Source organism: Ictalurus punctatus, chromosome 13 (assembly GCF_001660625.3).
Source record: "Ictalurus punctatus breed USDA103 chromosome 13, Coco_2.0, whole genome shotgun sequence".
In the NCBI taxonomy this organism is placed as follows: domain Eukaryota; kingdom Metazoa; phylum Chordata; class Actinopteri; order Siluriformes; family Ictaluridae; genus Ictalurus; species Ictalurus punctatus.
In genome coordinates this window covers 3,568,806-3,594,131 of record NC_030428.2, presented here as the reverse complement: position 1 = coordinate 3,594,131, position 25,326 = coordinate 3,568,806, and the positions used below count along the sequence as shown (strand labels likewise).

The 25,326-nt window shown below is 41.7% G+C and overlaps 1 protein-coding gene and 1 long non-coding RNA gene across 2 annotated transcripts in view; both read right to left on the bottom strand.

The window, feature by feature from the left end:
- LOC128634613 (NACHT, LRR and PYD domains-containing protein 12-like) overlaps window positions 1-11,927 on the bottom strand; it is a 38,473-nt gene extending 26,546 nt beyond the window's left edge. The window contains exons 1-4 of the mRNA XM_053685321.1: window positions 11,751-11,927; window positions 9,683-11,462; window positions 4,127-4,300; window positions 3,751-3,924 (exon numbers count right to left, since the gene is read on the bottom strand). Of these exons, the coding sequence (XP_053541296.1) occupies window positions 3,751-3,924; window positions 4,127-4,300; window positions 9,683-11,462; window positions 11,751-11,787 (2,165 nt within the window). The 5' untranslated portion in view covers window positions 11,788-11,927. The remainder of the gene's footprint in view (window positions 1-3,750; window positions 3,925-4,126; window positions 4,301-9,682; window positions 11,463-11,750) is intronic.
- Window positions 11,928-12,103: 176 nt separating this feature from the next.
- LOC124627582 (uncharacterized) lies at window positions 12,104-14,695 on the bottom strand. Its single transcript, XR_008397770.1, has 4 exons — window positions 14,624-14,695; window positions 14,347-14,465; window positions 12,563-12,679; window positions 12,104-12,159 (listed from the first exon to the last, which is right to left on the bottom strand). It is a non-coding gene; the product is annotated as an uncharacterized LOC124627582 (long non-coding RNA).
- Window positions 14,696-25,326: the final 10,631 nt, after the last annotated feature.

Genomic DNA, 25,326 nt, shown 5'->3' with positions numbered 1-25,326 from the left:
TTATGTCTTAGTTTAAAGATGGTTCATGTCTTGGATTAAAGAACATTCATGTCTTAGTTTAAGGAGTGTTCAAGCCTTAGTTCAATTACTGTTTCCGTTCCATGTTCTCTGCTTAAGTATCAAATAAAGACTTCCCTCTTGCTATTACTTCCTGTTCAAGTCTTGTTCGGTAACACAAACATACCTGTTTATTTGTTTTAATCTAAGGTGATCAGTGGAGTCTGGCACAAAACATTTTCACTTTATTTTTAAATTCATCTTATTTTAATGTAAAATGTTAATAAAGATTGAGAGGGACAAATAGAAGTTCATGTTAATTTACAGTGATGCACTCAAGTCATCTGGAGTTGATTTACATCTTATATTTTCCTAAAACTTAAAAAATTGACTAAGTGTGGAAACAATTTATTTATTGATTTATTTATATAGTTTTAGACTGCAAGTTGTAATAGCCATGTAATTACTCAAGTCTAAAAATCTTTGAGTTGACCATTTATTTATTTATTTATTTATTTATTTTTATATGCAACATTGTACCAAAAATGCAGCTAAATATAATTGTAATCCTGAGCATCTAACACTCTATACTGGCATTTCTTCATCATTTATGCCGTTATTCTGCATACTGGTAATTATGACAACAATATTACTGTAAGCCCTATTTTAGGAAATTGTCTATTTTGGTGCCATTGGTTCTGATATAGATAATAGATAAATAACAGCTAAAATGACAAACCTAGTTGTAATCTCTCTCTCTCTCTCTTTAAATTAATTAGTGACGTTCAAATGTGTAAGTTATCAGAGTGTGAAATAGAGCCTATATATATAGCCGTCAGGAAGGATATGGAAATACATATACTCAGCAATAAAAGAAACATCCTCTCAAATTAAAATATTTTTATTTACAGCAAATTTATTTCCAATTTCAACAACTGATGCATAAACTGAACATGTTTAACAGACATTTGATGAACAGAAATGTCATGGGGGGGGTCAATATTAAAAGTAACAGTCAGTATTTGGTGGCCTCCAGCTGCTTTAAGTACTACAGTGCATCTCATCCTCATGGACTGCACCAGATTTGTCCATTCTTTCTGTGAGATGTTACTCCACTCTTCCATCAAGGCATTTGCAAGTTCTAGATCACATCTGGGGAGGACAGATGGTTACGTGTAATTTTCCAATGCAAGGACAATCAGCTGTCCTCCTGTCTCCCCGCAGCACTTTCTTAGGTGTCTTACATTACAGACATTGCAGTTTATTGCTCTGGACACATCTGCAGTCCTCATGTCTCACCCAATTATTGTACATTCTCTTCACCTTTGTATACATGTTCAATTGGTTCACTGGCAGTAGGGGTGTGGCTGCCATTTCTTTTGGGAGAGGGTCCTTTTTTCTCTGTTTCTTTGCTTAGGTAGTTAGGGAAGTATACATGTATTTTCTTTATATTCCTTTTAGGTAAGCTAGCTAACTAAACAACAGAATACTTTTGCTTATTATTTTGGCCTTGGCGCACCCTGAAGATACACCTGGATTGGTTCATTTGTACCATTATATGTATATATTGTCTGTTACAATATACCACAACCTTTTTCACAAAACCTTGTTTGCATTGTAATTCCTGGTTTCCCCTTATTTAAAGATCAATCCAATTGAATCCTGAGCTGGTTACTCAACCTAGACTGGGCCGTAACAAGTGACTGAGCTATATGAAGATCTAGAGAAGTTTCTAAATTCAACTCTTGCTCTCGTGTGGTCACCTGGGGTTGAGACACAAAAGATAAACCTATACTCATAAGAAAGTAATCATTTTGTACCCCTGTTGGACTAGACTGAAGCGCTGAGGGCTGAGAACTAGAATCAACATACACTTGACCCAACAGTTCCTTACACCCATTCTCGTGTGGACTATGGCCACTTGTGAATAATCTCCAATTCTAGGTCCTTCTGGCTCTACTCTCTCCTGGGGCTGGAAAGGGCCAGTAGACCTTACCCATTGGTTTACCTGGCATATTTTTGCCAGGTAAGAACAGGCTTAAGTTCTGAGCAATGGACAGTTTTAATGGGGCCATCTTCTCCATGTGGTCTGATCTAATACAGCATTCCCACTTCATCAATGTAGGCTACAATCTCAAACACAGTGGAGTGCCAGACAACCTGAATCTTACGGCAACCATGAAAAGGATTCTTACAATACACTAAAGTGCGAGGGGGTAGTATTGTTATTGAGTCAGGGCAATTGGTCCTACGGTGAATGACCACAGTCTCCAAGTGCCTTCGGGAACTGGTATAAATGGAGGTCAAATACTTTTGGTGTTGGGCCACCCAATCTGAATGGGCACTATCTCCTTCCCTTTCCTCACTACCATCAAGCAAACTATCCACTGGTAGCTTAGGTTTTTGGCCAAACATCAACTCATATGGGTAGTGTTAAGTCGACTGGTGCATCAAAAAGGAGCTGTGGAAGCAATTGTTACCAGGCTACTAATTTCAGCTGCAAATCCACTGGCCACCCCAATAGCACCATTGTGCCCATTACCTTTATTCAAGGTCTGAGTTGAAAGAATTGACATGGACCTCATCAGGCCATTAGAGAGATGCGCACAAGGGTATTGATTTGTGTTATTTCTGGTTTTATTTCATGTAACACTATGTACAGAACCAGTGCCTCCATGCATGCTGAACACACACTGTTGCATAGGCACTTTTCTCCTGGGTTGACCACTGTGTTCATGACACAGCAAAGGTTGGCAGGTTGCAAGGGAAATTTTCCACTGTATTTTCACATCTACTCATTGGCACAAACCTCATGAATGTGAGACAGTGTAAAGTGCTTTGGAACCACTAAGGTTAAAAAAGCGCTATATAAGTGCAGACCATTTACCATTTACATGCCTGCTCCTGCCTCGTGCTTTGAGATCAGTCAGCTGTACATTTCCGGACGTGTACTTAAGCCTCGTCAGTCTCCATCCCCGGGGCAGATCCTTGCTGTTGCTTGGTACAGCAGATATTTCAATACGTGTGTTGATTTCTCCTGTGTATTACCTTCTGCCTGTTCTTGGCTTTGTATCTGCTCTGTCCCTTTAAGTTTAATGATTTAGCTCCCAAACTGCTGGAAATGTGGGATGGCTTCTAACTCTTCACCAAAACTGCTTTATCCTGGAGAAGAGGTTTGAGATGAGACTCCTGTCATACAACAGTCCTGGTGAGTTTGTGCTTCTTAATGCTGAAAGACAGAAGAGCATCAGTGTAAACTCACAACATCAGCATAAACACCAACACACACACATTATTCAGTATGATACAGTAGAGTAGAGTAAAGAGATAGTAAGTCAGTAACTCACTATAATGTCTCCAGTTTACAGTGTGGATCCTTCAGTAGATCAGAGAGCAGCTTCACTCCTGATTCTCCTGGATTATTACCCTTCAGATTCAGTTCTCTCAGGTATGATGAGGAGTTTGACCTCAGAGCTGAAGCCAGAGCAGCAAAACCTTCATCTGTAATACTGCATTTATACATGCTGCAAAAACATTCTCACACTTAACACACTCAGTTTTAGCTCTGAAAACATCAACTACACAAAATCTTTATATACAGAACATTTACTTTCCATCTCACACACACAAGAATGACAATATATCACATCACTACAATTACACTCAACACAGATGGAAACTGGATGTAGCTGTGTTTATTAAAACTCTGCTCTGTGTGTGTGTGTGTGTGTGTGTGTGTGTGTGTGTGTGTACCTCAGTGTCTCCAGTGTACAGTGTGGATTCTCCAGTCCAGCAGAAAGCTGCTTCACTCCTGAATCCTGCAGGTTATTGTTACTCAGGTTCAGTTCTCTCAGTCTGGAGGAGTTTGAGCTGAGAACTGAGGACAGAACTCTACAGCTTTCCTCTGTCAGATTACACTCCCACAGCCTGGAAGAGAAATGATGAAATATCAGAACATTGACCTCAAACACACAAACACAGCCATAATCCAGCTAAAGTTTACCATGTAACAGAAATGTGTGTGTTTATCTTACACACAGAAATCAGAGGACAGGACACCACATCAGTACTATTATTATTATTACTACTACTATTATTATTACTATTGTTGGGGGGTGTGTGTGTGTACCTCAGTGTCTCCAGTGTACAGTGTGGATTCTCCAGTCCAGCAGAGAGCAGCTTCACTCCCGAATCCTGCAGGTTATTGTGACTCAGGTCCAGTTCTCTCAGACTGGAGGAGTTTGAGCTGAGAACTGAGGACAGAACTCTACAGCTTTCCTCTGTCAGATTATACCCCCACAGCCTGGAAGAGAAATGATGAAATATCAGAACTCTGACCACAAACACAGCCATAATCCAGCTAAAGTGTACCATGTAACAGAAATGTGAGTGTGTTCTCTTACACACAGAAATCAGAGGACAGGACACCACATCAGTACTACTACTACTACTATTATTATTATTATTATTATTATTATTATTATTATTATTACTACTACTACTACAATTATTATAAACAAATGCTTTATCATAATAAAGCATTTGATCAAACAAAAAACCCATCTGTTTTCATTGAAGGATCGTTGTAACTGATAATAATAATAATAATAATAATAATAATAATAATAAATTATTATAGTAACTATGATCCTTACAGGACTGAAAACAGATGGTTTTTTGTTTGAACAAAAAGGAGCAGGACGTGCTGTGGCTTTGTTTGGAAATATTTCGTTGGTGAAACAGAACAGAAACAGGCAATAAAATGTAAGAAAGGTAATATTAACTTATTCTTTCTGTTAGCATAGCATAAATAAAAAAATAACATCAGATGTGTGAGCTTTAAAATGTCTAAAACAATTTAATATGCACTGTAGTTACACAGTTACACTGCTCCTGTACCTTTAACTCACACACACACACACGTTGTATTCATACTGTTCCCATGGTGACAGTGTTATGTTTTTCTTGCTCTCCATAGTGAAGTTCTGTTCAATGTCACTTTCAAGTAAAAGGAGAAAAGAAAATGTGCCTTTCACTGGTGTTTAGTTCACAAAATGATCAAAAAGCAGTCATGAATACATGCAGTTATTTTGTAGAGATCATTTTCATCTGTTTTAGAGAAAAGGTAATAAATGGTGATATAAGGTTTTGTCCATATGGCCCAGATCTCAGTGCAGACGTAACGTGTTAGTGTAAAAAGTGAAACAATCTTCTGTAATGTTACGTATCGTGACATGAGGAAGTTCAGACGGATGCAAACGCAGGATAACAGTTTTATTTAGGAGACAGACAGGCAGACAAATCCAAAACGTGATCCAAAACATAATCCAAAAACAGGCAAAAGGTCAGACGATCGGCAAACAGGCATACACAGGGCTAGGTAGGAATCAAAGTCGTGGTCACGGAAGCAGGGTCGAGATACAAAACATGAAACATAAGCTACAGCGAGGGACTGGCAGCGGAGAAACCAGCGTGAACTAAACTAACGAACCTAAACATGAAACCTGACATGAACTATGACTATGGTTATCTATCGTAGTTTCTTTTCTATTCTACTATAATATTCCACATTGTGTGCTGGGAGGCGCGCGGTATATATGTGGACATGATCAGTGTCGTAAATGCTCACAGCTGAGGGCGATTCAGACACACGTGAAATCCCAGCTAATGACGGAAACAAACACACACACACGTGTTCAAATGTCACTACTGTCAACAACGGAAAAACAGGTGCTCGCGCATTTGTGCAACAGTGAGAGAAAAAAGTATTTGATCCCCTGCTGATTTTGTACGTTTGCCCACTGACAAAGAAATGATCAGTCTATAATTTTAATGGTAGATTTATTTGAACAGTGAGAGACAGAATAACAACAAGAAAATCCAGAAAAAGGCATGTCAAAAATGTTATAAATTGATTTGCATTTTAATGAGGGAAATAAGTATTTGACCCCCTCTCAATCAGAAAGATTTCCGGCTCCCAGGTGTCTTTTATACAGGTAACGAGCTGAGATTAGGAGCACAGTCTTAAAGGGGGTGCTCCTAATCTCAGTTTGTTACCTGCATAAAAGACATCTGTCCACAGAAGCAATCAATCAGATTCCAAACTCTGCACCATGACCAAGACCAAAGAGCTCTCCAAGGACGTCAGGGACAAGACTGTAGACCTACACAAGTCTGGAATGGGCTACAAGACCATGGCCAAGCAGCTTGGTGAGAAGGTGACAACAGTTGGTGCGATTATTCGCAAATGGAAGAAACACAAAAGAACTGTCAATCTCCCTCGGCCTGGGGCTCCATGCAAGATCTCACCTCGTGGAGTTGCATTGATCTGAATGATTCAGAGGACAACTGGGTGAAAGTGTTGTGGTCAGATGAGACCAAAATGGAGCTCTTTGGCATCAACTCAACTCGCCGTGTTTGGAGGAGGAGGAATGCTGCCTATGACCCCCCAAAAACACCATCGCACCATTGAACATGGAGGTGGAAACATTATGCTTTGGGGGTGTTTTTCTGCTAAGGGGACAGGACAACTTCACCGCATCAAAGGGACGATGGACGGGGCCATGTACCGTCAAATCTTGGGTGAGAACCTCCTTCCCTCAGCCAGGGCATTGAAAATGGGTCGTGGATGGGTATTCCAGCATGACAATGACCCAAAACACACGGGCAAGGCAACAAAGGAGTGGCTCAAGAAGAAGCACATTAAGGTCCTGGAGTGGCCTAGCCAGTCTCCAGACCTTAATCCCATAGAAAATCTGTGGAGGGAGCCGAAGGTTCAAGTTGCCAAACGTCAGCCTCGAAACCTTAATGACTTGGAGAAGATCTGCAAAGAGGAGTGGGACAAAATCCCTCCTGAGATGTGTGCAAACCTGGTGGCCAACTACAAGAAACGTCTGACCTCTGTGATTGCCAACAAGGGTTTTAACACCAAGTACTAAGTCATGTTTTGCAGAGGGGTCAAATACATATTTCCCTCATTAAAATGCAAATCAATTTATAACATTTTTGACATGCGTTTTTCTGGATTTTTTTGTTGTTATTCTGTCTCTCACTGTTCAAATAAATCTACCATTAAAATTATAGAATGATCATTTCTTTGTCAGTGGGCAAACGTACAAAATCACCAGGGGATCAAATACTTTTTTCACCTCACTGTAAGAGCACGCTGCTTCAAGGGGAAATCGTGATAGAACCCCCCCCCAAGGGCACTCCTCACAGAGTGCCCTGAAACATTCATCTCCATTGGCGGCCCCGGTCCCCTGGGCAGAATGTCCCAAGCAGAGCCAGGAGACCGCACAGCATCCTTGACAAAACAAAAAAGCAGAGCGACGTACACGGCAGAGCAGGGAAGCAGAGCAACGTCCTCGTCAGAGCATGAAAGCAGAGCGACGTCCTCAGCGGAGCATGAAAGCAGAGCGACATTCACAGCAGAGCAGGAAAGCATAGTGACATCCATGGCGGAACAGGGAAGCGGAGCGACGTCCCCGACGAAACAGGAAGGCAGAGTGACGACCACAGCCAAGCAGGCAGGCCGAGCGAAGTCCTCAGCGGAGCATGGAAACAGAGCGCTGTACTCAGCAGTGCAGGAAATCGAAGCAAGGTCCCCTGCGAGGCCAGGGAGAAGAGCGTGGGTCTCTGTGAGTCCAAAGGGATGAACGAAGCTCTCCGCAACGCAGGAGGGGGAAACGAAGTCCTCCGTGGAGCAGGAAGGGGGAGTGACACATGGCGCGCCGCAACTAAGAGGAACGACGTCTTCAGCGGAACATATGGGCAGAGCGACGTCCTCTGCGAAGCAGGATGGCATAGAGAAAACCTCAGCCGAGCAGGAAGGCAGAGCGACGACCTCAGCCGAGCACGAAGGCAGAGCGACGACCTCAGCTGAGCAGGGAAACAGAGTGCCGTACCCAGTGGTGCAGGAGTGCTGAGTGACGCTCTTGGCTGAACAGGGGTGCCGAGCAGTGTCCTCAGCAGAGCGGGCAGACCGAACAAGATCCATTACAGGGGAGGGAGGGTGGGAGATTACCTCATACGGGGGCACTGAGGTCACCAGGTTAACCTCAGGATTGAGCGGATCTTGGTCAGCCATGTCGGTAGACTTGGGCTTGAGCGGAGCTTGGGCAGCTGGGTCAGTAGACTTGGGCATGGGCAGAACTTGGTCGGCCGTGTCGGCAGACTTGGGCATGGGCAGAACTTGGTTGGCCGGGTCGGCAGGCTTGGACGTGAATGGAACTTGGTCGGCAGGCTCGTACATGAACGGAACTTGGTCGGCAGGCTCGTACATGAACGGAACTTGGTCGGCCGGGTCAACAGGCTTGGACATGAGCGGTACTTGGTCAACTGGGTCAGCAGGCTTGGACGTGAATGGAACTTGGTTGGCCGGGTCAGCAGGCTTGGACATGAGCGGAACTTGGTCAACTGGGTCAGCAGGCTTGGACATGAGCAGAGCTCGGTTGTCTGTGTTAACATACACTTGGTGGTTCATCCACTCATGATGCATGTGGAACGGTAGGTCAGCCTTGTTCGCCACATTGACTCCCTTCAACAGCTTATCCAGGTTGTAGCTCTGCCCTGGTTCTCCAAACTCCTTCAAAAACAGGTCCATGAATTGCCTACTGTTCTCCAGTTCCCGGGATCTCATAGCTGCTAATCGCTGCACCCAATTGCGAGCTGGGCCAAAAAACCGGGACACCATGAACCTTATCCATTGCTTCTTCTCTGGCTTCAGGTCAAACAGGCTGGAGAAATAGAACTGACAATCTACCAAAAAATAGTCCGGGTAGCCAAAGAACCCATCATACCGATCGGGAAGGACCACGAAAGTCTCTTGTGGAAACTGTATCGAGTCCAAGGCGGGGATGATTGGCATGGACTTCCGGGTTCTGCATCCTCTCCGTTCTCCTGCTGCATCCATGATAGGCAGAATATTCTGTCACGTATCGTGACGTGAGGAAGTTCAGACGGATGCAAGCGCAGGATAACAGTTTTATTTAGGAGACAGACAGGCAGACAAATCCAAAACGTGGTCCAAAACGTAATCCAAAAACAGGCAAAAGGTCCGACGATCGGCAAACAGGCATACACAGGGCTAGGCAGGAATCAAGGTCGTGGACACGGAAAACAGGGTCGAGATACAAAACATGAAACATAAGCTACAGCGAGGGACTGGCAGCGGAGAAACCAGCGTGAACTAAACTAACGAACCTAAACATGACATGAACTATGACTATGAATCTAAACATGAACCATGAAACATGACCTGAACTATGACTATGGTTATCTATCGTAGTTTCTTTTCTATTCTACTATAATATTCCGCGTTGTGTGCTGGGAGGTGCACGGTATATGTGTGTAGACATGATCGGTGTCGTAAATGCTCAAAGCTGAGGGCGATTCAGACACATGTGAAATCCCAGCCAATGACAGAACAGGGAGGAGACATGACAGAAACATAAACAAACACATGTGTTCAAATGTCACTACTGTCAACAACATAAAAGCAGGTGCTAGCGCATTTGTGCTAAGAGCACGCTGCTTCAAGGGGAAATCCTGACATGTAACAGTACCAGAGGTTTGTTTAACGCTAATTAGAGTAACTATTAACAAGCATTAATCCAAACAGTGCAGTTCAGTGTTACATTAAAATAACAAACCATGCAGTAATACATTTATAAATAAAAATACTCACAAAGCTTTTCTGGAGGCTTTGACCACTGGCAGCAGCTTCAGAAGACATTCCTCTGATGGGTCATATTTCCTCAAATCAAACTCATCCAGCTCCTGATCCGAGTTCAGTAACACAAACACCAGAGCTGACCACTGAGCAGGAGAGAGTCTGGTTCCACTGAGACGACTGCTACCTTCTCTGTTCAGGTAAGTCTGTACTTCCTGCACTAGAGAATGATCATTCAGTTCATTCAGACAGTGGAACAGATTGATGGATTTCTCTGGAGATGGATTCTCCCTGATCTTCTCCTTGATGTACTCGACTGTTTCCTGTTTGCTGTGAGAGCTACTTCCTGTCTGAGGCATTAAGCCTCGTAAGAGAGCCTGATTGGACTCCAGTGAGAGACCCAGAAGGAAGCGGAGGAACAGGTCCAGGTGTCCATTCTCACTCTGTAAGGCCTTGTCCACTGCAGTCCTGAGGAAATCGGACATGGTTGACTTGCTGAAGAAATGGAAAAGTCCAGTGCGTTGCTCCACTAACACATTTGTCTTTCTAAAAATAAAGTGGAGAAATGTGTATAAAGCAGCCAGAAACTCCTGAACACTTAGATGTACAAAGCTGAACACATTCCCCAGGTGAAGCCCAAACTCCTCTCTGAAGATCTGGGTACACACTCCTGAGTACACTGCCACTTCTCCAACATCAATGCCACACTCTCTCAGGTCTTCCTCATAAAAGATCAGGTTTCCTTTCTCCAGCTGTTGGAAAGCCAGTTTCCCCAGTGCCAGGATACTCTCTCTGGTCTGCTGAGGATCAGGGTCACATTTCTGATGGTACTTTTGGTCCTTGTGTTTGACCTGAAAGATCAGGAAGTGTGTGAACATTTGAGTCAGAGTCTTGGGGACCTCTCCACTCTCTGCTTCACCCAACATTCTCTCTAGAACAGTGGCTGAGATCCAGCAGAAGACTGGGATGTGGCACATGATGTAGAGGCTTCTTGAAGACTTCATGCGTGTGATGATTTTATTGGCCAGGCTCTGATCACTGATCCTCTTCCTGAAGTACTCCTCTTTCTGAGGATCACTGAAGCCTCGTACCTCAGTTACCTGGTCTACACACTCAGGAGGGATCTGATTGGCTGCTCCTGGTCGAGAGGTTATCCAGAGGAAAGCAGAGGGAAGCAGGTTCCCCTTGATGAGGTTTGTCAGCAGCACATCCACCGAGGCTGACTCTGTCACATCACACAATCTCTCATTCTTCTGGAAATTTAGAGGAAGTCGACACTCATCCAGACCATCAAAGATCAACACCACTGTGTAGGAGTCACAGTCTGGTAATTCTAGTTCTCTCATTTCTGGGAAAAAGTGATGAAGAAGCTCCATCAGACTGAGATTTCTCTGCTTCATCAGATTCAGCTCTCGAAAGGGAAGTGGAAACATGAAGGTGACGTCCTGATTTGCTTTTCCTTCAGCCCAGTCCAGAATGAACTTCTGCACAGAGACTGTTTTTCCAATTCCAGCAACTCCTTTAGTCAGCACTCTTCTGATGGACTTGTCTTTAAAGAGCTCGTTACATTTGATGGGCGTCTCCTGTGTTGCTGGTCTCCTGGACGCTGTCTCAATCTGTCTCACCTCATGTTCGTTATTGACGTCTCCACTCCAACCCTCTGTGATGTAGAGATCTGTATAGATCTCATTCAGAAGTGCTGAGCTTCCATGCTGTGAGATTCCTTCATTAATTCTTTTAAACTTCTCTCTCAGGCTGGATTTCAGCTCTGTCTGATACACAGAAGCCACAGACTCTAATAAACAAAGTAATAACATGTTTTAATGCAAAATCACTGAGCACAATATAAAACGTAAAATTCTTTCAAATGCTGCTGTTCATTCCTGATTCATGGACTAAATATTATTGAAGGAACAGGACCAGTTTACAGAGTAATCACAAACTGGACCACGAACAGAACAGAAAAGCACCAGATGTACATGATACTAAACTCAAACTTCAAAATAAAGGTGTTCATATCTAAAACTATTTCCTCTCTCTAAAGTGAACCTGATGGAATAAAGCCATGACTCAGAACTCTTACTGTTGTGCAGTGTGTTAGCGAGATCTGTGTGGTTCATGTTCTTCAGGACGTGCAGTGTGATCTTCAGCGCTCCCTCTCTGACACTGTGCAGATCCTCCTCATCCTCCACCTCCCTCTCAGAGCATGCTGGGTAATCTGGACTCAGGAGCTTCCTAAACCTCTTCAATTCATTCTTTATCAGAGTGATGACTATGTGTTCCAGCTCCTGTTTAGAAACACACAGGAACACATCTAAATATTAGAATGTTACACATTGAGAGATGCTTTTATTTTATGAAAAGAAGAAAGGTCTCTTTCTATTACCACAGCAACCTACTCACACACAAGTTACACACATTAAAAAGACACACACACCTTGAATATGGAGTCCAGCTGATTTCTGCAGATGTTTGATTTCTTCTTTTGTGGTCTGTGAACAAATAAAACACATGATGTAATATAGACTATATGTATTCATAGCTGCACAACACACTAATACATACAGAGACAGATATTTAACACTATCCTCTTAACACAATACACTGATTTCAGGGTTTCCTCACTGACACTAACATGTTTATGAAAAAATAGTGGTCATTAATGTCCCAGATGTAAATGTTGTTGTGTAGCACCACAGACCCTCCAGCTCAGGGACTGCAGGCTGAACTGAACTCTTAAAGCAGTTTTCCTCACTGCCAGTCCGAGAGCTGCAGCACTGCACACTTTAGTGTTTTACTGCTTCAACACCTGATAAAGCTCATGAAGGGCTTCATAATGAGACCAGTGAGTTTGATCAGGTGGAACACTGCTGTAAAACACCTCACTGTACTGACCTCATATCAGGAGAACTGGCTCCGTCTCTGAAGTTAAGTGGAACACCCACTGACCGGTCACTCTTCATGGACACACAGCTGGATTCTGGTGAGTCTGATCTCTTTCCCTCCATCATTCTGTAATTAGAACAGAAATATCAGCAATAATTAATACAGTCAAACCTTGGATTGCGAGTAACTTGGTTTGCGAGTGTTCCGCAAGACGAGCAAAAAGTTGTAATAAATTTTAACATGATATACGAGCGAGGTCTTGCAATACGAGTGGTACGTATACGCTGCTTTTCTTTTTTTCTTTTCGTTGCCGATTTCCAGAAGCTCATGGTTTACGAGTGTTACCTGCCGCAACAAGTTTTCAACTGCAATGACACGGGGCTTTTTTGGAAAAAGATGCCAAAGAGGACCTACATTACAGCAGAAGAGAATGCAATTCCTGGTCAGAAGCCCATGAAAGACCGTCTCACCCTCTTGTTTTGTGCTAATGCAAGTGGCGCTTTCAAAGTCAAGCCCCTGCCCGTGTATCATTCCGTGAATCCACAAGCCTTCAAGAAATGCAAGGGTGCAGAAGAGCCAGTTAAACGTTATGTGGAGCTCCAACAGCAAGGCTTGGGTCACTCGTATCTTGTTCGGTGAGTGGATCAACGAGGTCTTCGGTCATGCAGTGAAGAAATACCTTTTAGAACTTTTTCCCTTTTTCCACTCAAAGTCTTGCTGGTTATGGATAATGCCCCTGCTCATCCTCCAGACCTTGAGGATGACATACTGGAGGAATTTGAGTTCATTAAGGTCAAGTTCCTTCCTCCCAACACCACTCCATTACTCCAGCCCATTGATCAGGGAGGAGAAAAAGACAGAGAAATCCCTCACTTCAAATGAGATTAGGGAGGCGTGTAAAATGTTGGAAACAGCGCAAAATTTTGTAGAAAAGCACCACCCGAGTAAGACTGTAGCAGTGCGAGCGATGAATCTGTTTAACGGCAATGCAATGTCACATTTCCGCGTAGGAGGAATCCTTAAAAGGAGGCAAAAGCGAGTGTCACTGGATAGGTTCCTTGTTAATGTCGTACAAAAAGAAAAAGATTCCGGCGAGCCAACAGACAGCAGTGATTCCATTAGTAACAGTGAATGTCGTCCTACACAATAATTAATAAATTGGATTACTTTATATTAAATTTAAATAATAAAAATATAAAATGGTATTTTGTGTTAATCATTATTATGTATAAGAATATTTTTGGGTTTTGGAACGAATCATCTGAGTTTCCATTATTTCTTATGGGGAAATCGCTTTGATATACGAGTGCTTTGGATTACGAGCACGCTTCCGGGACGAATCATGCTCGCAATCCAAGGTTTGACTGTACTCTGCTGTCTCAGCACTGTTACACAATGTGTTCACCATTAAACACCAATAATTCCATCTTTTTAATTCAGCTACAGTCTGCACACTTATTCAAACAGGAGACACGCCTCATACCTCAGGAATTAACCTGATGTCAGGAGTCCCAATCACAGATAACTGACTCAGCTGGGTCTTAAAGCCTGTAGAGTTCACTGACCCAAAGCTACACTGCACTTCTCCTCCACATTACACAGTCCTTTTCACTCTTCTCTCAGTGAATGATTTCTCTAAACTGTTCTTAGATCAGATCAGTGATATATTCACTGCTATTAAACACCTTAAACCAAAGTTTAGTTCCTCTGTAAACTAGTGAGTGTTTAGAGATACAGATCTGTTCCCATGGGACGGTGTGTATTTATTGCTGGTGAATGGAAAAGTAACTCACCTCTCGTCTTTCTTTAAGTCCTGGTCTCCAGACACACTCATGTTGGAGGTCATGTCTCCTCCAGATTACAGCAGGACACACGTTTACTTCACTCCAACATCGGTGTGTTAAATCAAACCCTGTATCAGCACAGAGTTCACTTACAGGAAATAGTCACGGTATCAAGTCATAAAACAACCTGTGTACATTCAAACTTCAGTACAAACCCACAAAACTCTTCTGCATCTGGTGTACATTCAGTGTGTTTATATATTATAGCTTTAGATTTGATACTCACTGTGTTTTTACTCCTGAAATGGTTTATTTTCCCCTCGACACAAAATAGAGCCGTCTAGTTTTACTGACACCGTCTAACTGGTTTATCTGGTTTATTCTGCAAAGCAGGTAGGGCCTTGGTGTGTGTGTGTGTGTGTGTGTAAATGAACAATATTTAATGGTGGATTTTATGTGATTCTGCAGTAAAACATTAAAGAGTAAAAATATAACAGCATATTTTCACATGCTACGAAAGGTTTTATCTTCAAAGTGGGGGTCTCCGATCTTTTAGTTTTGTAATTACAGCATAGAAAATAATCCTGGAGGTGCAACTGTTTCCAATATAACATGACCTGCTGGTGAAAGTGGGATAATTTAATCAGTAAACATTGAATATTGAAATCATATCTAAGTAAAAATCTGATCCCTCCCAATTTCTTAAATATTTCTCTGGGAATATGGAACCAGAAGTTGTTGTTGTTGAGGAAAGGTTTTAACAATTTAATTTTCAAGGTCCCATTTATACAATTAAAACCGATGGCTTGTAGGCCTCCATCTTTAAATTCTTTGGTCATCTCTGCTCTGTTAATGTAATGAATTTTCCTGATCCAGATATAATCAAAATCAACCTGATTTATCTTTATTAATAGCTCTACTTTGAGTATGCAGGATAGATAAAATATTCAACCCAATAAGCTAATATCTCTTAATAACCATGAGCAATGTTTACTTTATTCATCTACTACTTTCCACACATTCATATTTTCACTTTCAATTGAATCTTTGGATATTTACTTGCCCGAGTATTTAACTGTGGATTTTATGGGGACGCTGTAAGCCTCTGCTAAGCGTCTTTGCTGAACCGGCATTAGCTCACACTTATTCAAATTTAGCTTTAGAACGGAGGCTTTGGAGAAAATGTGAATTGTATGTAATATCTTGGGAACTTCCGTTAGCTGCTTCATAGAGATGCTTGTATCATCTGCTAACTGGCTGGTGATTACTGGTTGCCCAAGTACCTTTAATGGAGCCATGTTTGAATTTGTAATAAAAATAGAAAGCATTTCTGTAAATAATTTCTTTCATTACAAAGGGAATTGGAGAAATAGGGCCTTGTTTAACCCCACGTGTGATGATAAATCGGGGTGAGGTACCTCCTGGTAAGGAGATTGAACTATTTGAATTTTCATAACGAGATTCTATAATGTTTCCAAATTGAAGGATGTCATATTATCTGTTGGTTCTTTTAACATAAGAAAAAAATGGATCTTTAAAACGACCCAAAAGTGTATATAGAAATTGAGAGTGAGATATTCCATGACCCTCAGTCAAAGAACACCTTGCATCCTGAGGTGAGGGCGGTTACGACACAGCATTCGGACGCTCGAGCACACAAACGTACAGTGAGGGAAAAAAGTATTTGATCCCCTGCTGATTTTGTACGTTTGCCCACTGACAAGTGATATTAGGAGCACTCCCTTTAAGAGTGTGCTCCTAATCTCAGCTTGTTACCTGTATAAAAGACACCTGGGAGCCAGAAATCTTTCTGATTGAGAGGGGGTCAAATACTTATTTCCCTCATTAAAATGCAAATCAATTTAAAACATTTTTGACGTGCGTTTTTCTGGATTTTTTTTGTTGTTATTCTGTCTCTCACTGTTCAAATAAATCTACCATTAAAATTATAGACTGATCATTTCTTTGTCAGTGGGCAAACGTACAAAATCAGCAGGGGATCAAATACTTTTTTCCCCCTCACTGTATAGATGTAAGATTTAGCAATTTGTATTTGAGGTAGGAATTTAAATATCGTAGCTATTTCAGCCCATGAAATTTTTTTGCTGGTTTTGATCGACAATTTTATTGTCAAAATAATTATTTAGCTATGAAACTGTCAAAAATGCATACATTTGCAAGTTAGCTAGCACACCAAAATTGTGTGCATGTGCCATTGCTACGTGTGCATAAATGATTTAATGGTATGGTTAGTCAAAATGTTCACACAGAGATGAGAATTCTTCAATATTTGAAGAGGGAAAACTCTCTCTGAAATTCCATACCAGGTTTTGTTTGTTGCCCTGCAGTGACAGACACTTTGCTCTCGTCAAGCTTGGCAAGAGGCAAACAGTTCAGTGACCCCTAGCTACTGGAGTCTGAACCCTGTGCTTATTATAGAGAAATTTTATTTATTGAACTGTGTTTCTAAAAGCTGTGGAATTGTTTAATTTGGAGACTCCAACTCAGAAATCCTGAGAGAATGCAGGCAATGTATGAGGAAAAAGTGGGGGACAAAACCTAGATTTTGAAATGTGGGGGACATGTCCCCCAATGTATAATGGCTCCTACGTCCATGTTACTGACATGTTTCAACATGAATATAAAGATAAATAACAAATGACATACAGTGTATTGTTTTCTGCTACAAAAAGTCCAAATGTAAAAATATAGAAAAAACTTTGGTTTGCATTCAAACAAATATAAAGTATTTGGACTAAATTAGGAATCGGTGGTTACTGATTATTTATTACTCTGTTCCTGAGCAGTAAAACCTAAACGTTTGCTTGTGCATGGCCCATGTTACTGAGGACAGCTTCCTGAACCTGGGCGAGTACACAGCAGGCTACACACCAAGGCTACTCCTGAAAAGTGGGACGATTCCCACTTTGCTCTGACAATCTTGTGCTTCTGAATCAGAACCTGTAAGTATGTTTGATTATTTTATCTTTTAAAATGATTTTAGATTTTTATCTGCTATTGAGTTTTGTGTTGTGGCCCTGGGCTTGGTTTTAGACCTCTACTAAAGTGCTAGCTAAAGTTTTGATATTCAGCTTTGGGAATTTTTACCTATAAACCTGCAGAATAACACCTATTCCCCTGTCTGTATATTGTCTCTTTTTTCTGTCGATTTCACAAGCCAAATTAAATCGTTATAACATCATATCTTGGTGGTTAAGGCTCTGGGTTACTGATCGGAAGGTCGTGGGTTCAAGCCGCAGCACTGCTCCAGACCCTTAACCCTCTCTGCTCCAGGGGAACTGCATCATGGCTGACCCTATGCTCTGACCCCAGCTTCCTGACATGCTGGGTTATGCGAAGAAAATAATGTCACTGTGCTGTAATGTATATGTGATTAATAAAATAAAGACTCATTATATTCAAATATGTAAACATATTCGTCTTTGTCTGGCTGGAAATGGTACCATGAGCTACAAGTCTCAACACTTGGGGCACAGGTGATCCTATTATAGTTTGGGGGACAGGAAACTCCAAGCTCTAAATGAGCTTGCTTCTTACGGAGGCTTTCTTTAACCTCAGCTAACTCATCAGCAGGCTTGACAGAGACAGTATTAGAATCAACAGAAAACTCTTAATATTAATACTACAAGACTGTGCACAAGGCTGCTGCACTCCAGAGTGTTCTAGGAAACTCAAGGTAGGATCTTGAGGAAAAACCCTGTTACCATTCATCTAAGTTTGGCATTCTCTGCCTGAAGTTGATGCACCAAGTTGATGAAGTTGTTCATCCAGTGACTAACAACCAAACTGAGGCAAACAATTCAAGCGCTGCCATTGTTCCACAGACAGGAAGTCTGTTTGCACTAGGCTGGTGGGTGTTCCTTTCCACATTTCCAACACCTCAGCAGGAGGCTGATGGAGACCTGAGTCTGGGAAGTAAACCTACTTTCAGACTATGGTGACTACCTACATAGAAGAACTTGTACTGGCTAGCCAATGGTCCTTTCAATATGATCGCATTCTAGTCAATATGACCACTATATATTGCAAGCTGCCTTCTCCAGCTGTCAACTTCAGTGGCAGTTGTTATATCATACACTTTCTGTCAAATTGTCAATCAAAGTAGTCTGTGCTGATTTATGGCCCTTTGTGCTTCCATGACTGCCATTTTGGTAGGTAACCTAATTTATGACCAGTGGTGGTGGTATCGACGGCATCAGTGGGTCAATCTGACCCCTGTGTGTCTGGGCTGTGGTGGAGGTGTGTGGAGGGGCGGCGGGGGTGACAGCAACAAAGGTATTTATGTTAAGGAGTCTGGTTTGGGGGGGGGCAAAATACATCTGAAAAAGCCTGTCAATGGTTAATATTGGGTATGTGTTTGTGTTGCTGTGTGGGGGTATTTCATTTGTGTAAACACAGTGTTTGAAAAAGCATGATGTTTGAATGTGTACATATATGAGTAGAAAATTTGTTTGAAAAATAAATGAAAACAAATGTTGATTACGTTTTCAGAGGACCCGGTTTACCTTTGAATAAAAAAGCTTTTTTTTAAGAATCTGTTTAAAAGAATCCTGTGTATTACATGTCTTTCAAACATAAACCTTTAGGAGGTAAAAGTTATTAAAAGAGCCGTTTAAAAAGAATCGCGCATATTACATGACTTCTAAACAAAGATCCTTATGAGGTAAAAATGTCAAAGTGTTGGCTAAAAGAATCGCCGTATCGTTTAAACTAGAAGATAACTTTTCGCGAGATGTCTTCCATGCGCTGGGGTAACACAGTAATGATATTAAAACCGAATCACCTCTCTCTCTAAACCCCGCCCATACACACGTGTTTCAGACACACCTCTCTCTCACTCTCTAAACCCACGCCCATACACGTGTTTCACCGGCAGACAGTTTCCGTAGGCTATGTGCATCTAATTTATGACTCTACAATTCTGTTTTGTATGTGCATCTAATTTATTACTCTGTGTTTTTCCTGACCAGGAGTTTTGTGGGGGAGACACTTATTTTATGACCAGGGGTCATGGTGTAATCCTATCAGTTTGTTTATGATAATGAGTTAGCGTCTTGGGGTGTTAATGGCTTTACGAAATCCCCACAAATAGGTAAGCACTGTGTTTAAAAGCGGAGTCAGTTACGCAGAAGTTTCTAAGATGTCGGCTGTGTACCAGTGTTTGCGCTGAGTAATTTAGACGAACCGGCGGTTTCTCATTTTAGCTCACCGCTAAAGTTTTGTTTTTATTTTGAGCAATACTTCAAAGAGAAGATGGCGGTGTATCGTAACAGTAAGTGTATTATTATTATGCATTATTAAGAATGTTTATTTATAAACAAATTTATGGGTCTGCTGTAATGGTTAAACAGATATCTAACGCTACAGGTGATGCTGACATTGTGTCTATTCCGGACATCGTATTTTATAAGTATTTGTGCCTATGTATGATGTGTTGTGTACGTGTAGAATGATTAGCCTATACTTTTTATTTTACACAAAGGATCGAACTCAGGCGGTGCAGCTCCGCGAGTCAGGTCGGATAACCCCGTGCTCAGTAAGTCTTGTAATAATTAGATATTTGACGGTTATATTTAAATGTGGTTTTATGTTTTTTTGTGTTTGTTTGTTTACTGCTCATGGATTATCAAATCTTGTAAACAAGATCGACACACCCGTGTTCAAAAATCGTGCTGTGGGTTCTACTGAACAGCTTGTGTCAACAAAGCCTAGAAAGAACAAACGTAAAACAGTTACGGTCGCTCAGGTCCATGCTCCGACTGACAAATATTTGAGAGACAGAGGTTTAGTGACATCTACAACGCCTAAGCCATCAAGATCTTCCCCAGGGTCGACAGACGGTATATAGCATGTGTTTAAAAAAAAAAAAAAAAAAAAGGAAGGTGTTTTATCATCCTAATTCGTACTGATTTCCTAATTCATGTTTTTCTTTTTCCAGAGTCAGTTGAGAGTGAACGTGCTGCCGCTGATCCGCACGCTATAGACTCCGTTTTGAGCTGGGATCGTGAATTGTTGGAATCGTGTTACGATTGTGCATTTTCCCCGGCTCCTGAGAAACGCTTGCCAGCGAATGTCTGACTGCGGGAGAGGACGACTCTGAGGCTCTACCTTCAAATCAAGAAGCTTACGGTCGCGAGTCGCCGGCTATTATAGACAACAACAGAGCCTTATCTAGCCTTATAACTGATACGATCCGGGTTCAAGACCATTGAGGGGCATGTTGCGGGGGTTGAAGAGTTTTGCTGTATTCAGAGAGCGACTGGACAGCCTTGAGAAGAAACAGCGTTTTTATAATCAATCTGTAACGGATACTTTACAACAACACCCCATCATGCATAAACATATTATAGCTACCCAGAGGCTCCTTGCTGGGGAGATTCCCCGCGTTGGCCATGACCAATATCTGACGACGGAGTTGTTACAGCAGATTGTACAATTAGTTAAAAACACCAAACTCGGGTGAGTTGTACAATACGTTTTTTTATACATCTGTGTGTTTACTTGTAATAATTACTGATTCCTATCTGTTTATATTGTCCCCCTATCTATATAGAGGAGAAATAAGTCACAAACATGACGGTCGGGTTACTTCCACGAGAGCTTTGCTCGAATCAATTGTCAAAAATACAACAATACACACACAAATAGTGAACCTAAAGTGCATTAAACATTATTTAAATAAAAGTACACATAAAAATACGACTTTCATGTCCAAATTACGGCTAAACACAAGCTAGCGCTTTTCTGGTTTTCCGTACAAGGCGAGGACGAGCACGTGCGCGCAAACACACGACAAAACTTATTTATCTCTACTCAAAAACTATCAGAAACAAAATATAAGTACGTCTCAAAATGTCAGCAAGTTAACACAGATAAAACAGGTGGGTAAAACATGCACAACATACCTATATAGAGGAGAAATAAGTCACAAACATGACGGTCGATGTTACTTCCACGAGAGCTTTACTCTAGTGGAAAATTACCGCTTTTCCTCCAGGTATGTGGGCGGAGACTAAAGCAATCGATCCCAGAGTGCAGGATTCAGACCATCCTAATAGATGACTGATCAGCGTTATACTCACTTGAATCATCAATGTATTAACACATTAAAATGGAACAACAGCGAAAAATAAACACTCTTTTAACTCTTTTTTTTTTAAAAAAACATTTGACTATTTAACTTATTACATTTACTGTGTGTGATTTTTTTTTACTAGTTTTGTTTAAATAAATAAAAAATCTTTTAAAAATGTCAAAGCGTTGTGGTGAAACAGTTTGTAATCAGGGAGCAGTAATTAAATCTAGAAAACGCGACCACGACGGTTTTTGTTCCTTTGAACAGCACAGTAACACAGAGACATTACACTATTTAATTCGGACAATGGAGAATCAGAATAGATCTGAGTCTACCACTGATACTTTGTTGGAATTATTAAACATGGCTAGATCAATGGCTGACGATCAAGCAGAATCAGTTCCAACTTCGTCGTTAGACCATGATTCAAATTCACAACAGGTGGGGTGGGGGTCGGACAGCGAATCGTATCGATCATTTAATCCTTCAGAGCAAAATTTTGGGTTATCCGAATCGTCTACTGAATCTATTGTAAGAGAGGGTGGAGATGTCGGTGGTTATATGGTGATACCAAGACTCAGATTGAATAGTTTGGAGATACGGTGTTGTATAAATATGTGTGTAATAACTGCTCCAGACCTGGCTGCGTACACTATATTTCTGCATGATATCATGTCTGAAATAGTGTCGTTTTCCAGACTGCTGGCCGGTGATGGGGGTTAAATCAACGTTACCTTGAGAGGCCCTAGTCTACCCTCTGATGTTAACGCTGTCTTGTCACCTGACAACGATTACGATGTGTACGTGTTCGCAAACCAGATTGAAAACATTATGCAAATATGGCTGAACGATATGACCAAAATGTATATCATGATATACTTCTTAATTTCAGTTGATACGATATAACTCCGATATCGATATGAACAATATAAATCCTCAGAAAAACTGCCAAGGACGCCCACAACGGATGTCTGTACCTTCAAACTTCTGTAAAATGAATTTGCCAAGTCTATGAAACCTCCTCTTCTAAAATTATATAATAATTTAGAAATAAAAACGGCACAAATAAATTAATGTTCACCTTTTATTTGTATTTAACCGTCATACAAACAAGAAATGTGAAATCACCGTCAAATAAACATAAAACTCTCACCTTTGTCAATATTAATATCTTTAACTTTAAACAACATAGGCTGATTATTTTATTCTTATAGATTGAAATAAAAGTGCTTCAGCCAGGATAAAAAATATGAAAAATGCTCAGAGTTGCTGAAGAAAACAGAAAAAGTGTGAGCAATAACAAGAACACATGTCGCTGGGGCAGGGACATTGTTTGGCGTTGATGACACCCTATGACAGGCTCTAGAGGTTTCTGGCAAGAAATACAAGCTGGTCTACATTATCTGGCCTCAAAGATGCCCTTTTACATGTGACAATGTTGCCACCTGTACTAAAAACCCTCTCAGAGGGGTAGCTTGTGGCTTGAATACACAAGTAATGTTTTGCCAGTTGTCCTACTCTGGGGAAGTTCTTATGAGGGACTTTCCACCAATCCAGAGGATTTGAGTCATTGTCAGCATCTGGAGACAGAAGGTAGTTGCTGAGCTCCCTCTCAACTGCCTGCTGTACACTCAAGTCTTCTGTGTTGGTACTGGTGGACCTGTTTGAAAAAAAGCTAGCCAACAACTGCTTTGTTTTCTTGGCTAGTGTCACTGCTGCAGAAGCATCCCCCATGGCTTCTTCTCTGGACTCCTCTTCCCTTACCACAACAGCTCTCTCTCCCTTCAGCATCTCCAACACAGCTTTCTCTTTGATGTATTCTCTCTTCTCCTCCTGAGTGTACTGAAGCTTGAATCTTGGGTCAACGAGGCATGCCATGTCAAGTAGATCATCCATGGCAGGGTCATCATACTTTTCATTCAGGTATCCCATCACTGTTGTCTTTATGGTCCTGGTGAGGTCTGTGTCATCCTCTGCTTCCTTCAAGATGGAGGTGTTGAAGAGATGCATCACTGGTTTTAGGAATGACACACAGACATAGGACTCACCGGACAAGGCATCCGTGAATTCGAGTAGCGGGCTTAGAGCTGCATCTATAGACTCTAAAACATCCACATCTTGCCAAGTAGGAACCAGCGACCTGGTCTTCTTGTCTTTTGAGAGGACCTCTGTGATGGCCCTTTTCTGCTCCAGAACCCGCTTCACCATTTGATGACGGGAGCCCCATCTTGTTGGGGTTTCACTGATGAGCTTGTGCTGTGGCAAGTGATACTCCTCCTGAGCAGCTGCAAGGTCCTGTTTCTTCTTCCAGGAGTAGGAGAAGGCAACCACCACCTTTTTACAGACCCCAACTGCTCTGTCCACTCGCTTGTCTTGGTGAACTTTCTCTGTAGACAGAGAGAGAAAAAAAATATTGCAATATATAGTTCTCATTTGTATTTTAACTACAAAATTTGATTTATTTATGTTATTAACTCAAAATCACAATTCTTCTGCTTACGTACATTTTGTTGTTTTTATTTCACACCTGATTTGGCAAAGTAAACATCTGTTTCCATGCCAGTAAAACATCTTTGAATTTAATTGATAGAACTGCTGTATGTATAAATCCATACAAAGTATTTGTGCCTATGTATCCTGCTATCTATGGTGATGCAGACCTGGTGGTCCTCGCTGAGCCCCCAGGAGGCAAGCGCGTCCGTAAGTCCGGCTGCAATTGCTCCGCCCGTGTGATCCTCGGGAGGCATAAGCTGACAAGCTTCCAATCTTGGTCAATAAAGTGGACTGTCAGGCTCAAGTATGGTTCCGAGGTTCGGCTTGACCACAGGTCAGCTGTGGTCGCAAAATGTGACACTGACTGCAGTTGCTCCTCCACCCTTTCCCTAACTTCTCCGGAAAGTGTAGGTATAGCTGTGCGGGAAAAATATTTCCGGCCAGGGAGCTCGTATCTGGGGTCGATGACTGACATCATTTTCCTGAAGCCCACATTTTCTACCGTACTAAACGGCATCATGTCCTTAGCCAAAATGTTGGTGACAGCCTTAGTAATGTCTTTATAACGTTTAGACGGCTTGTCATAAGGCATGAATACAGCGATCCGGGTTTGCTGCATCGGTTTCTCTTTTGACACAGCTGGTGATGGGGATGGGGGTGGCGGTGATATTTCAGAGACAGGTTGGCTTAAACCTTTATGCTGCCACATCTTCTGACTCTCAGAATATTCTATCGGGTGGAACTGCTTCAGATGGGGGAACAGATTTGATGTGTTCCCGCTGCTAGTCGGCGCCACTCTCCGGCACATTTTGCAGCGCACTGAAACCTGAAGGGTATCAGAGCTTAGATAGCCAAACCAATTCCATACCACTGAATTAGTCTTTCCTCTATTATCAACTATTTCATCTGCTTTCTCTTCACTTGTGGAAGCTCGCTCAGTCGCATTTGTATTGTGATCGGGGGTACTCATTTTGTAGCTAAAACATGCCGCGTTGGAGCTTAGCCTAACACTGCCGAGCACTGGCTGCATGCCTGTGGTGTACGTCATCACGCACGTAGCTAATTGTGTTCTGCTCTTTCTGCTCAGCTTGAATACAACGAACTGACGCCTGTATCATGAACGTCAGTCAGTGACTAATGTTTTAATGTATGTCGAAATATCGGAAATGTGTTTAAAAACCATATCACCGTAATTGAAAAAATTTATATCGTGATATATATTGATATTGAACTATTGTCCAGGCCTATATGCAAAGCAATTCTAACATGTGGGCTGATGACTGTCTGGATCGAAATGTGTCTATAGCTCGTGGTAAACACGGTGGTGCTTATCAAAAGATACGTGATCTAGCCCATAACGAAGTAATTGCCAGAAAAAGAATAAATCTGTTTTGCCCCAA